The 16854-nt window shown below is 44.0% G+C and overlaps 1 protein-coding gene across 1 annotated transcript in view; it reads right to left on the bottom strand.

Annotated features, from left to right (window-relative positions):
* Nucleotides 1-16854, bottom strand: part of COL11A1 (collagen type XI alpha 1 chain) — a 284888-nt gene that overhangs the window by 217832 nt on the left and 50202 nt on the right. The window contains exon 4 of the mRNA XM_066624556.1: nucleotides 14460-14622. Coding sequence (XP_066480653.1) covers nucleotides 14460-14622 — 163 coding nt within the window. The remainder of the gene's footprint in view (nucleotides 1-14459; nucleotides 14623-16854) is intronic.

The following is a 16854-nucleotide window of genomic DNA, read 5'->3' as shown; positions in this document are numbered from 1 at the left end:
CAAAAAACTGTGGGCCCAACGCAATGCTCCTGATAGCGCTGCAATTGGGAGGACTGAGAGGCCTCTTCTGGGTCGAGCCGGGCCTGCAACACACTCTATTGTCCTCCACAGGCCTCAGAATAGCCTGCAGAAGTGACCAGAAACAACTTCCGGTTTACTGACTCAACTTCCGGTTTGACCAGTAATCACTTCCACAGACCATTCTGAGGCCAGTGGATTCAGGAAGCTGAACTAGATGGGCCTTTGGCCAGATCCAGCAGGGCTCTTCTTATGTTCTTATGTACTGAGAGCATCGCGTCTCAACTCACTGCAGAGCACTGAAAAGTATGGGAACCGCTGCATTATGCAACCTTCATGTAGCAGGGCCTTCTTCTGATGAAATGCTAGTTCTGTCAGCAGAAGATGCCCATAGGAACAGGTTATGAATTAACTAAGAGGTTATGAGAGTGTCTGCCAGGAAACATAAATGTATAGTATGCTCATAAACTTGTTTCAGGATTTGCTTCATTGAAATACCATATTAGCCCAATTGTCAGAAGTCGTGGGAGGTAATTATTTTGTTCATACTTTTTCACATACGTATATGTGTAATAAACATATGGAATGAGATGCATGCTTTGAAACCTTTTTGAAGTTTCATAAGCACCATTTCTTCAAAAAATGTTTAAATGATCTATTACTGCACTATAACAAAGCAGGGGATTTAATGAATCCCACACTCAGGATGTGTCAAGTCTCAGCAACAGGCTGCAACAGATATGCTATAATGTTAACATAAATTTAATTATAAACACTTTGGCTGCCCACAGAGTTTTGGAGCTCTCAGAAAATGCAAATGATTCCCAGACTTCTCAAAGACAGATTGCACTCACAATTACCAGAACCAATCCTTTAATTTTTTTTTTTTTTTTTTTTTCAGGAAGGAGATACAACAGGAAACTGAAAGAGGCAGCTATTGGATTACTTAAAAACACAATTAGCATTTTGGGAAATGACGTCACTTGGTTTAGCAGCTTCTGAAAAAGGAATGCCTTTGATTGCTTTTTTTGCCTTCGTTAATAGCTGCATTTGGCACAATTTTTACCATCAGCATTAAGTTGCGACAGGCACACAATGTGGGAGACCCATGACCACCCACAATTTTTATAAATGGTTATAGCTGCCATTGACTGTGTGCTAGTGATTTGGATTGGGACTGTGGTGCTAGAGGAAAAAAATTAATCCCCGCTCCCCTCCTTAGCCCAAGACTCTAGTTTCAGGGCCCAATTCTTTCCAGCTTTCCTGTGCCGGTGCTGCAGCAATGCAACCCCAAAGAAAGGGAACAAACATTCCCTTACCTGGAGGAGGCCTTTGTGATTCCCCCCTACTGCAGGATGCAGTGCATGCCCCACTGTCACAGCTACACCAGTGCTGGAAAGTTGGGTAGGATTTGGCCCCCAGTCAGTATCAGGTCTCTACAGCAGCTACTAACATTTGGGAGAAGGGGGAGGGAACAGCAGTTCATAGTCACACATCTTCCAAGTCATGTCTAATTTGACCCTAACTATTCTTTATTTAATAATTGTATACGCCACTTTCAGAACTAACTTCTACAAAGCGGTTTACTTTATAACAGTATGTATAAAACAAGTACAATGGACAACCCAAATCCTATTGAAATTCCCCCGTGCCTATGCAGTGGGGCCAGCATGGCTTGTGCTGTATCCAGAAGGGAAATTCTGTGGTCCAGAGGTCTCCTCAAGGAAAGGGGACATTTGTCCCATTGCCCTGGGGAAGGTCCCAGCTGCAGCAATGGGTCTTCTCAGACGTGCACCTGCTAAATCACTGGCACAAGTCTGAGTGTACCAGTGATTCAGTGTCCATGCCAGCAGATCTGGCCCAGGAAGGGGGATAGGATGCAGCACACACCAGTGCTGCTAATCCTACCCCTTCCCAGACCCAATGTGTCCACCCTACCAACTCATAGCCTGCATGAATAATTCACCATCTTTGTAGGTTCACCTTCAACTCCAACCTAAAACACAAGAACCAGTTTTAATTTTTACTACATGCATCTCTTTCTTTTTTTCTTAAAATTTTATTTGAAGAAATGACAGTTGCACAGCTGGTACCCATCTTTCGGACAGGACATAGCCTACTTGTTTGCCATGACACACCAGGTGAATATCAGTGATGGAGACCTGAACCACCTCTAACGATGTCTAATAAGCACTTACTCTGGTCTCTAAAGAATCACTCTTTGTTTATATTAAAATAGGTTAAAGTCAAAGTTCTAGAACCAACTCCTTATATCACCCACCAAAATCCATGCGAGCAATTCTTTCATTCAGGTTTATAGCAATGTTATTTGGGCATAGTCTTTTAAACCAGGGGTGCCCAAATCCTGGCCCTGGGGCCACTTGTGGCCCTCGAGGCCTCTCAATGCAGCCCTCAGGGAACCCTCAGTCTCCAATGAGCCTCTGGCCCTCCAGAGATTTATTGTAGCCCACACTGGCCCGACGCAACTGCTCTCAGAGTGAGGGCGACAGTCTGACTTCTCGCGTGAGCTGTGGGATGAGGGCTCCCTCCACTGCTTGCTTTTTCACGTCTGTGATGCAGTAGCGGCAGCAAAGAAAAGGCCAGCCTTGCTTTGTGCAAGGCTTTATATAGGCCTTGGGCTATTGCAAGACCTTCATTCATTCATATAAGTTCATCTTTAATATATTCACTTATGTAAACATATGTAAATTTATTTGAATTTTAAATGTAAATTAATTCTTTTTTTCCCTGGCCCCCAACATAGTGTCAGAGAGCTGATGTGGCCCTCTTGCTAAAAACTTTGGACACCCCTGTTTTAAACCACCTTATCCTTGCTTTGAAACCTCAGGTGGGTTGGGCAGCTCTTTCCAGAACCCAGGACATTATAATACTCCCTTCTTGCTGGGTTGAATGACATCAAGTTTCACCTCTGTAACAGCCTTTGGGGAGGAGAATGAGATGAGCAGTGAGCTGTATAACAGCAATCACAGCTACGTTATTTCCAAATCCGCCCATAACTAAGTAATGAAACTTCTTCAAGGTATGTGCATGCAAAACCGTGGACTACCAGTTTGCATGTTGTACATGAACCAGAGGTTTGCCATCCTGGGTTTAATGATATGGCCCAGATGCATGTTTAGTCAATAAGACATCTTTTTATTTTGCAAAATATCCAGAAGGGGCTCTCCCTCAAACAAAATGTTAATGACTCTTATGTCTTCTATATTGTTCATACTGACTATAATAAATTTTAAAAAATGACAAATACTTAAAACTGACAACATAAAAGAGACTTGCTATTTAGGCAACAAACATACTTCATCAGGAATATTTCACAGTTCTTGTATCAATGCCATATGCTAGCTCCCCATCTCTATCTCTCTCATATGCACATTTTCTGCAGTGCACTTAAGACACAATAATTTCCTTTCTTTTTAGCACCAAGTCATGCACTGGTTGATCTATCATGAAATACTGCACATTATTGGCAATTCTCATTGCAAACAGAACTTCAGTGATGTAGGATTAAGATCATCCACCAACTTTATATGCTTGTAATAGTGTAATCAAATCTGAAACTGCTCCCATGGGTCGCCTAGCACTGTCTTTTCATCAAATGAACAAGTTATTAATGAATGACAAGATAGTCACTTTCCTTTGTTCAGCATCTGGTGTACCTGCTATTAGGGGAGAAATAGTTCAGAATGCAGACTACAAGAAACAGTTTTCAAGGGCTGTAAGGGTGTCCCATTACTAGAGAGAGAGAGAGACTGTGTGTGCTTGTGTAAAACATGTGATCCCCAGTTACAGTCTGAAGCTACAGTCTGAAGCACTTCACAATCAGCTCCACTTCAGTCTGAGGTGGTGCTGTCCACTCCAAATCCAAGGATCATATACTTCTGAATACCTGGTGTTGGGGACCAGACGCTGTTGCTTTTCTCCCCTACTTAATGAGCTTGCTGTAGCTGGAAACAGAACATTAGGCTAGATGGTTAAATCCAGCAAAGGCTTTCTTGCGCATTTTACACTGCAGTCCTAACCATACTTTCCTGACAATAAGCCCCATTGAACAAAACAGGACTTACCTCTGAGTAGACCTGGTTAGGATTATGCCCTTATTTATTTATTTACAGCCCAAACCAGTGCAAATTCATTGATGCAGCAGCACTGGCATGGCTTCCCACAGGAGAATTTTGCAGGTGGGAAGCTTTGCCGAGGTACAGGGACATTTGTCACCTTGCCCAGGTAAGACCCAGCAGCTGCAATGGGGCAACTCAGACCTGCCCAAGCTCAACTACAGGCATAAGCCAAAGGAGTATAGCCTTCATTCCCTGTGTATCGAAGCGGCGGCTGCAGCCGCGGTGTTGTGCCTGTCCGGGGGCGACATGCAGCAGATAGCACGTTGGCGTTCCACAGCTTATAGGCACTACGTTCGGATCTTTTAGAGGCAGGCTTATTCATTGGCATAATGAATGCCAATGGGGGGCATTGGCATTCTTTTATGGGGGGGGGCGCTGCAATGGGCAGGGGTTGGGGCAATAACTTATCTTTCTTCTTCTGCAGGATGCGGTGAGAAGCTGGTTCGTGAACTGTCTGTGGCCAGTCCATGGTAGTTTGGGCCCGCAAGTGGGCAGCCACGAGGCATTTTGGAACACAGTTCGGGCTCGGCCCCGCCATGCAAGTTGGCTGGCTGGCCAAACAGGGGATGCGGTGAGGCCAGCTGCTACCCGCAATGCAGAGTAATTGAAGGAGAACTTGTCGTCTGACATATTGGTGATCCACCTGCACGAAAATGATCTGTTGGGGATGTCCGGGCTGCCATTCAGGCCCAGAGCAGGCAAGGAGCTCACCACCCTTCAGGGTTGGCTGCCCAGCATCATGATGGTCTGGTTGGACTTTGTATAGCAGCGGGTGTGGCGTAGTGCCAGCCACTGTGCTAAGGTGGAGAGGATGAGGAGGAAGGTTGCCAAAGAGATTGGCCAGTATGTGGCATGGACCAGTGGACAGGTCATTGTGCTTCCAGCCATTGCCTTCTGGATGCCTGCTCTCTACAGAGGAAATGGGGGCACTTGTCTGAGCAGGGGGCGGACATCTTTCTGAGAGACCTGCAGGATGGCCTTAAGGCGCTTCTCCCCCTGTTTGGAAGTGGGGGGTCAAATGCTAGGCTGACCCTTCCTGGTGGCAGGTGGTGCGGGTTAGGAGGCGTGAAGTGGACTTCGTGCATGCACCTTCAGGCAGCATAGGCAGGGCAGAACCCAATTTCAGTCCTCAGGGGCTCGGCGGCACGAGGACATAGACAGGGCCCTGGCCGGGACTGCGGGGTCCACCTCAGAGGCTCAGCGGCTCGAGGTGGCACAACCCACGGTCCGGCTGCCTTCCCCTTAAGGGACAGACATGGATGAGCTTCGCCGCCCAACAACGGGGCGCGACTTGGAGTCGGGTGCATGCCCGCCTGGAGGCAGATGTGTTCTGGTACCGCCCAGAGGTCCCACCTCCGCACCACAGGGGGCTTCGCTGCCTCGGATGCTGCAGGTCTCAGCCTCCTCTTCTGTTGTAACTGCTAAATAAAGGGACCCTTTCTCCCATACCTGTTGTCTCGAGTGTTCATTGGACGGCGCAAAAACAAAGTCTGTGTTGCCCCGAGTTTTGGAACTGAGCTCAGGAAGGGGGATATGATGCAGTGTGCACTGGTGGTTTATGGCACTTCTGTGACATCCAACACCAGTGCAGCGTGTGCTAAGCCGGTTAAAGCAGCAGCTAAATCATGTGTTTAACACTATTTGGAGTTATTAATTCAGATGTGTTCATATGCTATTATGTAAGCCATGTGGTAGGTCTTGTTATGGATAGACAGGTGGATGGACAGGTAAAGTAAATAAATACGTAAATAAACAATAGCTTTAAAGTATCATTTTTTAAAAATCACAAAGAATCATGGGATTTGGTAAGAAAAAATTCAGCCCTGCTATGTCTCACTGATTCTTTCTCAATGAGAAAGTTTCACCACCTGCTTAACAGTTGAAATTACTGAGACCAAGATGTGCCTCACTTTGGCTGGGTCAGGGTTTACCCAGCTTCTGCCCAACATTATGATTCAACAGCTTAAAAATTCCTAAAGTTTCAGATACCCTGAATTACTCCAGTCATGTAGTTGCCTAGCTATGTCCTGCTGCTTGCAGAGGATCAGGGAAGAGCATGTCCCTTTTTGAACTCTGTTATGTTCAGCTCACTGAAGCCTGAGATTTGATTAGCCCTATAACAGGGCTCATTACTGTCTAGCGTTGATTAAAGTGTCATTATTAGGAGCTAAGGGCGTTCAGCACCTGACTGGATCAGGTCCGTCACTTACATAAGTATAATTGCAGTTATTGTCCGTATAATTGCCAGATCCTTCCCAAATCCACCTATATCATTAACTCTTGTTGACCTTCTGGGGTAGTCAGTTGCAGAAAGAGACTTCACACAGAGTTAAGCATTTCTTTCTTGGATGCACACAAGCCAACATTGACCTTGAAATAATACGGATGACTTTCACTTTAAATTTTTTCCACACAAAATCTTATCTGAGGTGAGGCCTGATCTACACATGCAGCAAAAGTAGAAGGCAGAATATTGAGTGGGTAGAGTGAAAAAGCCTCTGCCTTTCCATTGGACCATATCAGTGACATGGAGAGGGGGGGATCTGCTGCATGGGAAACAGTCTATCCTCCATATCTACTTTACCCAGGCTTCATGCACTGGAGAGGACACTGTTCCAGAACCACCATTCAGAGCGCGATACCATAGTCTTCCGAGACTGAAGGATGCCAACATGGAGAGTGAACTGTAGTATTTCAGACTGCAGACTTGGATCTGCAGAGACATCTGAGGCCTTTTCAAGAACAAGGCAACGATAAGAGCTTAGAGAAGTGGACAATGCAAACTAATCATATTTCACTGATGTGAAAATATGGGACTTTTTCACTGGGACTTTGCTTGTCCCAGATTCACACTGAATTAAAAAAAAAACAGAGGATTTTCATTTACAATTCATCAGAAATCTCAGACAAATGGGAACCATATTTGCTATACAAAAGGCTTCTTTTGCACATTATAGACAGTGGTAGAAAAAGGACTCAGGAGCAATTCATATGTCCTTTTCCACACTTCCAGTATCATGCATTCCCCCCCCCCCCAGGGAAAAAGCACTGGAATCCGGGGCAGGGGGGAGAACCATGTACCTCTCCCCAGGGTATATGAGCAAGATCAACTCTTCACAAATTACAGCTTCCTTGTTTCCTGCTTCCTGTCATGTGAAAAGGCAGACTCTTACCTTGGAACTACTGTTTCATTTCTAAGTTCTAAAGTCGTGCATACTCAGCGTATATATATTTCCAGCTAAGGACCAGAACCTATCCAACTTTCCAGCCCTGATGTAGTGGTGCCAATGGGGTGTGCGCTATAACCTGTGGACAGAGGGTAGTTACCGAGGCCTCTACAAGGTAAGAGGACAAGTTCCCTTGCCACGGAGCTGCAATGCAGTTGCACCGGCACTAGAAAGTTGGATTGGAAAGTGGGCCCTAAGAGTGCACACCACAATGGTTCACAAACCCACAGCTATAGGGGGGGGGACAAACAGGGTTACATATGGAAGAGATATTTAATGGGAAAAACTCAAAAACGTTTTTTAAAATCCCCAACGGCAATACTGTCAGACCAGTAGCTCGCCTGGTATTTTTGGCAGGACCTATTCTGCTCCCAGCCAAATCCTAGATGTCAGTTTGGAAAATTAAATAGCATTTGAAGCATTCTGAACAAGTTTCCAATGAAATCTAGTCTTGGAAATGTGTTAAGAATAGGGTGGGGCCCAGTGTTTCTGCAAAATACTTTTCCTTCTATTACTTGTCAAGTTTGGATTTGATAAATCATATATATATTGACTATGCCCTTGAATTCCTTACAAATATTCTGCCTAGCTTCAACAATAGTGCTTTGTGATGACATTGTACAGGCTGGCACAAGTGGACTTTTTATTTTCACAAAAAGCTTATGGCAAAAAGCTCATGGGGAGAGCTCCCATTTTGTCAAGGTTGCTCATAAGGACCAAGATGCATCACCCCTAGAGCTGAGAATTCATGAAGTCCTAGAATTTCAGGCATCATTCAGTATTGCTCAGATACTTTAAACTTCTATACATATTTACCTAGGAGTCAATCCAAGTGAACACAGCATAAAATTAAGAACATAAGAACAGCCCCACTGGATCAGGCCATAGACCCATCTAGTCCAGCTCCCTGTATCTCACAGCGGCCCACCAAATGCCCCAGGGAGCACACCTGATAACAAGAGACCTGCATCCTGGTGCCGTCCCTTGCACTGGCATTCTGACATAGCCCATTTCTAAAATCAGGAGGTTGCACATACACATCATGGCTGGTAACCCGTGATGGATTTTTCCTCCAGAAACTTGTCCAATCTCCTTTTAAAGGCATCCAGGCCAGATGCCATCATCACATCCTGCGGCAAGGAGTTCCACAGACCAACCACACGCTGAGTAAAGAAATATTTTCTTTTGTCTGTCCTAACCCTCCCAACACTCAATTTTAGTGGATGTCCCCTGGTTCTAGTGTTATGTGAGAGTGTAAAGAGCATCTCTCTATCCACTCTGTCTTTCCCATGCATAATTTTGTATGTCTCAATCATGTCCCCCCTCAGGTGCCTCTTTTCTAGGCTGAAGAGGCCCAAACGCCGTAGCCTTTCCTCATAAGGAAGGTGCCCCAGCCCCGTAATCATCTTAGTCGCTCTCTTCTGAACCTTTTCCATTTCCACTATGTCTTTTTTAAGATGCGGCGACCAGAACTGGACACAATACTCCAGGTGTGGCCTTACCATCGATTTGTACAACGGCATTATAATACTAGCCATTTGTTCTCAATACCTTTTCTAATGATCCCAAGCACTGCTTGGGTGCCAAAAATGCCAAATTGCACGGCTAGGTTGCAATCCTATCCACATTTTTTGGGAAGTAAGCCCCTTTGACTATGATGGGACTTCTGAGTAGATATAGGATTGCGCTTTTAGAGTAGTTACTCCCTAGTTGTTTTTGTGTGTTTATTTGTTTAATTTTTCTATCCACACTGGAATCCTTCTCAGCAGCGCCAGCTGAAGCACTTATAGTGTCAAAGTTCAAGGAGGCAAAGTCCAGCCCCTCCCACTCCAACTTTTGCTTATTTTTTCTGCTCAGCCCCTAAACCCAAGTGGGTTGTCTCCTCCCCCCTTTTAACTTTTTGCTACTACCATTTCCTCCTTGGTGGCGGCAGGTTTTCCACTATGTCATTGTCATCCTCTTTCTCCCCATTCTCATTCTAAGTCAAGGAGGAGAGGAGACCTGGTTAGCAACAGCAGAGTTTTTCAACCTTTTTCACCCTTTGGTAAGTACCATCACTACCACTAGAGGCAGTGGCTGTCTTGCCTCACAACTGGTCTTTGCGTCTCTTCTGAAGGGCCAGGCAGATGCACTGCCCGCATTGTGCCCACTAATGCATATTGACCCAAACCATCTCCACTTCTAGCAGGGTTGGCCCAGGCAGGGCCATGGTCACCATGGCAGTGAGGCCCATACTATCTGCCATACTCTCTAGTACCATTAATAGTACTAGTACCACTGGTTGGAAAACAATGGGCTAGAGCAACCTTTGGACTCTTTCCTTCAATTCCTGCCCTCTGAGTAGTGACTAATGCTGCGGATAGGAGGGAACAGGACCTACATGGCAGCAGAGGAAGAAGAAAAAGACATGCTGCCACCACCAACAGAATGGTCAGGATTGAGAGGAACTTTGTGGTAGCTTCACTTTTGACAGCAGCTTTAGTCACCTCAAGGTACGTGTGGGGGAGCTGGAGGGGCAGTAGCTGCCTCTGTCATGCACCACCACCAACTGAGTCACTGGGTCTAATTTGAGGTCCTGCTGCTTAGTTGTTCCTGGAAATGGAACAGCCAAACCAGCTGAAATGTGTCAGCACCACCTACTTTAACTTATCAAACAGCCCAAGGAGGATGGAAGTGTGGCAGAGAAAAACAATCTCACAGGCTTCAGCAGCCAATCAGAACCAGGAAGAAAATTCTGCTCAGTCTCAATGCAGGTGGCCAATTAACAACTCTCCATGTCCACCTTCATGTTAGATGCTGGAGGCAGGGAGAGCTTAAGGTGTTTGTCAGGGGCTGCAGCATTCGTTTGGAATATAGTAAAAACTCTGTTGACAGATGTCGCCATCACCCCATGTCCAACAAAGAAGCATTTTCTTTAAAAGGCCCAGTACCACTGAACCTGCCAATGGGCAGGATGCTTACCTTCTCATTCTTTGGGACTCACAACACATCAACAGTTTGCTATTCCAACACTTCTTCACCTCTCACCAAAAAAACACTACATTCTTCCAAAATTGCTATGAATTCCTTTAGCTAAGGAGAACCCTATGAAAGTGCTGCTGTTCTCAGTGCTGAAATGTTTACATTCCAAATACAGCATTTACAGGCAGTCACACTATTTCTCTAATGAGTCATTGCCAATTTTACTTCCTCCTTAGCTGCTCAGCCATGGTACTGAAATATGATTCTAATATACCAAGGTCCAAATTTTGCTGGAATAGTTTGCTGTGTACTGCACGTCCCGTGTTTTCCAGACATTTCAGCACACAGATTCCATTGAAAGGCCTGGAGAAAAATACACCCCAAGCATCTGAATAACCATCTACACATAGTGTACTCATATTCTGGATGTCTGTGAATCCAAAAAAAATCTCAAGTCTTTCTGGTATGCCTTTTTTTATTATTATTATTTTATTTCAGTCCAAAGTCCTGCAGCTGTAAAATAATACTGGCTTCTTTTTCAAACCCACCCCCCCCCCCCCAGAAAAATCCATTGAGACGTGGGAGGGAGGAAGAGGAAGGCTCCTATTCAGAATAATTATTCTTCCCCCCCCCCCCCATGCTCTGTAGCCTTTAAACAAAGATCACACAACAGAAAGGCAGCAGGAAAAGCAGGTCATTATTCCTCATTCTAGTCTCACTTCACAAATGCCCTTCCCTTTTGAAAATATAAAATCTTCGGTTATTAATTCACCATTGTCACTGCGGATGAGTTCAAATGCATACGTCCATCATATGGACTGGTGGTCCCCTTCTCCCAAGGAGCCACCGGTGGCTGCGTGGAGCATGTTGGATGAAGTGGCAGCCATTTTGACCCCACTGTAGCCCCGCGCCCCGTGCAGCTCAGGATTGGGCTGTCAGTGGGCTGTCAGCGACTGTAACATAATGCATAACTTTACGCCATCAAATAACAGAAGCAGAGCTTTCATATCACCTCACATATCACTTCACATTAATTTTTAACTGTAACGGTTCTTATATTAAAATGGTAAATTCTGATGAGACACCTGCTGATGTTGGGTTTTGTCAACTCTTTTCTGAACTGTTCAAGTTGCTTCAGGTCTACATGTCTCACCACCATTTTGTTTGTTTAATTTGCTTTATGTAATTGCATCTAGGTCTTTCCATTTCTCTTCTTTTTACAATGTTGCCATCTTGACAATTTTTTGACCATCTGCCTTGGAGAGGGCTTTGTCATCTCCCCCCCCCCCATACAGGACCATTGGACCATACAGGACCTGTCCTATGGGCAGGAGGTCTGGTCTAGAGGGTAGAGCCTCCGTTTGCCTGAAGATAACATCTGGAGGTCACCAGTTTGAGGCCACCGGCACTGTGAACGGCGAGACTCTGAAGCAGCTGACAAGCCTAGCCGAGTTATTCCACCTGCTCTTTGGCCGCTGTCAGCCTGTGTGGGAGGAAAATGGAGGCCAGAATGTGATACCAGATCATAAAAGATCCATCTGAAATGTTGTGGTTCTTGAAAGACAGAACCTTCTTCAACTGTAAAAATCCCTACTGGGATTTAGTATAGCCTGCCTATGTAAACTGCCTTGAATTAAAGTCTGAGGAGAAATCTGACGACCAAGAAAGGCAGTATATAAATACCTGTATTATTATTATTATTATTATTATTATTGCTACTATTTGGCGTCAGCTGACATCAATAGAGCCCTGAAGTGCTGGGGAAGATAGCCGCACCACTGGAAGAAACAAAGACATGTGGCCAAGGATACAGAACTATTTATTTTTTAAACTGCCATGAGATGCATAGATGAGGACTGATACATTTTAAAAATAAATAAACTATTTCCCTTCAATAGTATCTCAGGGTTGTCTCCCATTTCTTACCATGCACCCTGTTGTACCTGATTGCCTCTTCGCCGCCTTCTGACATATTCACCCTGCAGAATTTATTTTAATTAGGTCAAATGTTTTTACATTCAAAACCTTTATAGTCTGAGGAAGTCAAATTCATGACTGACCACCAGAACCCTATGCTCAAAATCCTTGCCAGGAATATGAGCAACTTCTGAAGATAAAGCTTGAAGTATAGCACCACTGGTGCAAACAGTGTGTGTTTCACCATGTTCTCAGCGGTTGGCAATCACTCTCAATTCTTCAAGGTCCCCTCTGTTCAAAACTTTGTGCCATAATTTTTCTGAGAAATTCACTAGGTTTATGGAATGCATTTGGATTTCCCTCACAATGCTTTAGATATTCCACTTAAGGGATATCCTCCCAACTCACTTCAAAAGTTTTAGGAAAAATCCTACAACATTTTAGATCCAGGCAGAACCTTACAACATCTTTGCTCTTTGTATCTACACAACTTTGTCTGACATCATCATGCCTCCATTTGCTCTGAATTGCACTTTTGCAGATATTTGGGGGAAACTGTACTTGTGATGTGTGGAATTTGTCGGACTGAAATAAAGCAGACTCTAATGAAATAGTTATTTATCCAGGTGTTTGGCTTTTTTTTTTCCAGAAAAACTGAAGGGGGATACCTGACCTTCCCTGGGACTGCTGATCAACTCTGCATAAAGCAAAAAAAAAAAAAATGTTAGCTAACTACCACCCCATCTATTCTTATAGTCTCTCTTTTCAACCTGGAATATTTTCATTGGCAGACAGGCTTGTAAAATCAGATGCCTGAAAACCAAAAAGTCGTCCAGCAGTCTGTTAAAATAATCTTTCTAGGCAATACCTCCTATAAGGAGTTCAGTCTCATATATACATTTCTCTAAACAGATGTATTTCAGTCTTCTGTATAATCCTTCTTCCTGACTTTCAAATTGTGGAAAAATATACTTCCTTTTGCCAAACCTTCTCCAGTTACTGGAAAGATTTATGAAATAAATAAACATCAGAAGGCATAAGTTATAAACAGAGACCTTGCTGGGCCAGCTTCTCACCAACTTTATGAAGGCTACAATCCTGCACTCAGGTATGGCTGGCACCTCAACCAAACACATTTTCTTGGAAGTAAGAGCCGGAGCTCACTTACAAACATCAAGTTGAGACTCCTGGAAAAAGCTGCATGTGATCACTTATCCCCACTGTGGCTATAACACCTAAGACCAGTGGTCATGTCATCCTGGCGCAGCACAGAGAATTTCCATGCTAGCGCTAACTTTTCCAGAGGCGGCTTAAGTGAACATAGAACTCTCCAGGCCAGGCATCACAACGATATGACAACTTCAATACCTCATGTTCCAGGCATGGTAGACGCAAATGATCGTACAGAAGCATTTTCAAAGCTTTCCATGTAAAGTTTGTGATGAATGTTCTAAATCAAAGTTCAGAAAATTAAAACAGAACTTACCGGTACTTTAGAAAGTCTGCTTTAGAGCATGATCTTACATGTCACTCTCAATAAAGTTTACTTAGAAATAACTACTTTGGACATGCAAAGCAAGTAGAAGAAAAAGAAGCATGTCTAGGTTGTGCTTCCTCTTCCTATTTTTTTAATATGTTTGAATTTGAGTCCCTCTGTTTCCCCTCCCTCCATTTCGACATATACAGAAGGTGCATCTACTGGGATTGATAGGTGGGGTCAGCATCAAAACTGAAAATAAGTGGAGCAAGTATTGTGGCTCACCTTCCATATTCTGTCCTGGATATCCAGACAGCCAATAACAGAGAATCAACTTTACTACTGTAAAGGATCACCCTCCTTTAGGGTGAGTTCTCTCATACTCTAAGACAGCCTGATCAAGTGTATCATCTTAACAAGTGGTAAAGAGAAGTTTACCACACATCAGGTACATTTGTAAGGTAAAATGTTTCATATAGTGGCCATGCAATCACATGCAAGTATTGTGACTTTCAGTCAAGCTTCCTTTGACATAAATAAGCTTATTTATGTATTCCATTCCAACTGAGACAACTTTCTACATATCAAATGCAATTTCCATAAGCCTTATATGGGATAAAGCTCAGATGGATGTACAACTTTCTCCCATAACTTTTTATCAGGTATTCTGCTGGTAGACGAAATATCAAGCCCTTTGATATTGGATAATGAAGCGTTTACCTCAAAGACTTCCTCATCCAGAATCCTCGTTCCAAAAACAGTAATGCCATTGGTGTCGACAATTGCTCTCTCACTCCTGCCAAGTGGTTTTGTGGCTTTCTTCTTACAGTCCACAATCATGGTAACAGATTTCTTCTCCACACTAATGGCTACCCGATGCCACCTAGCACAGGAACACAACTTTTTGGTCAAGTAGAAAAGATTGTGCTTTAAAGCATGCTTTTATAGATCAAAGGATTTGAAATTAAGAAAAAAAAGTTGAAAAAAATGAAGAGGTGATCAATTACATCCCTTCATTTTTCATGAAAGCAGATTGGCATCCAGTTGCAACTCCTTTAGTAACAAATATGATTGCTGTTATACATGTCACTGAGTTAATATAAGAATGGACCTCAAATAGAGAAAATTGGGTGATGATCATATTGAAATTTGTATGTTCACCAGCCCAGTTCTAACCTTCCCCATGCATGTGTGCCAAAACAGGCACATCAAAACAGGCAGTACTATATGCTATGATGGGAGGGGGGCCAAAAGAGAGGTTTAGGAGAGGCAAAGGAAAATATTTTCCCTTACTTTTCTCTAAGCCCATTGAGTTTCCTCAGACCTGAGCCAGCTATATAATCTGAGGAGAAAAAGGGGACGCAACAGGAGGCTTCGGAGGAGATAGCATCCCAACACCGGTTGCACACACACCCCTCCTGCCCCTGCCACATCTCCTGCCCTCCCCCCGTCTGCTCAGGAATGCCCCCTGGACATCCATGGAACACTCCCCACCAATGTTCTTACCTTGGCAGGTTCTGGGCAATCCATTGGTGAGTGCCAGAAGGAGCCAGCAGCTTCAGCTGCTCATTGCCAGGCTCTGTGCAGCAATGAGCCCTTTGCAGCATTGCTGCTGCAGTTATGACAGTGGAAAGAAATTTCCGCTGTCATTACAGACCCATAGCACTAGGCCATAAGGTACTGGCATATATGAAGCAAGATACAGTTGAAAGCAACCAGGAATTGTGGAGAAAGTGTTTTAAAAATCTGTATCTTTTCCCCGAGTAATTTATTCTCCATTGGACAACATTTTGACAAATCTGTTGGTTAGGATCTCACCAATGGGAGGGTATGTATTCCTGGACAATATGGGGCAGTGTGTATAACATATGCCCAGACAGTATGGAACAGTGGCTTTCAGGTGTTCTCTCAGAGAGCCCTTTCCATGCTAATTTGTCTGCTGAAGAAACCCTCGGCAGTTGCCTTTGAAGGTCTAAAGCAGAGGTGTCAAACATAAGGCCTGTGGGCCAGATCTGGCCCCTGGAAGCTCTTTGTTTGGCCTTCAGGTTCTCCCAGCACCACCATTTATATATTTAACGATCATATTTTTATCCTGCCTTTCTCCCCCAAAAGAAACCATAAGCTACTCTCAGCTGCTGAGCTGTGCTGAGATGTCACAGCAGAAAGGGCTGCCCACGTGATCATTGGGCTGTCTCATATCTTGAAAATATGATCAAGATTTGCATATTTTCTCTTCTGTTATTTGCAGCTCATGTTCCTAAGTAAGAAAATGTGCTTATATCAATCAGGTCATGACTTGCTTAATATCACTTCTGGCTTTATGAAATCACTTCCTACTCACAGCAGGCATCATGAATGCTATTTGGTCCGCTGTATGAAATGACTTTCACATCCCTAGTCTAAAGCTCCAGAGGATTCTGGGCTATATTCAAAAGTACTTTATATACAGCACTGGCCAGGGCTGGTGAACTTCAATGTCAGCCAGCATCAATTAAGGGTCCAATCCTATCTAATTTTCCAGTGCCAATGCCACTCTAAGTTAAGGGAAAACCCTTACCTTGAGGAGGCCTATGTGACCACCACCTCCAGCACAGGATGCAGCACACACCCTGTTGGCACAGCTGCATCAGTGCTGGAAAACTGGGTAGGACTGGGCCCTAAGAGTATGTGCTAGAATATATGAAACAGCCCCCGAGGCTGTGCATTGCATCGGAAGATCAACAGCAGCATCAGCTTATTGGTACAGGTGTGATTTTTCAGAGATAAAATTAAAACACATAACACCACTTTCTGCACTTCTCATTTTAGGAGGGGAAAACAAATCTGCAAAAAAAAAAAAAGTTTTCTAACTCCTCTGCTTATTTCTTATTGATCTCTGTAGACTGGTTTGGGCTGGACTGGGTGGGGTATGTCAAAAAACAAAATCTGTAAAAAAGTAAAACCAAAAAAATCACACCTTTACTTATTGGCCATTGAGTTGCTCAGTGACATATTCATCACTGAGCAGCTCTTGATAAGTTCCAAGGAAACACAGAATTGCCCAGAAAACAGTTTGAAAATCCCTTGCCTAGATCACTGGCTGCTGGCACTGATCCTACATAGCACGTAAACACCC

This window comes from Tiliqua scincoides, chromosome 4 (assembly GCF_035046505.1).
Source record: "Tiliqua scincoides isolate rTilSci1 chromosome 4, rTilSci1.hap2, whole genome shotgun sequence".
In the NCBI taxonomy this organism is placed as follows: domain Eukaryota; kingdom Metazoa; phylum Chordata; class Lepidosauria; order Squamata; family Scincidae; genus Tiliqua; species Tiliqua scincoides.
Note: the sequence above shows the minus strand (reverse complement) of the source record. Positions and strands in the feature narration are given on the sequence as shown.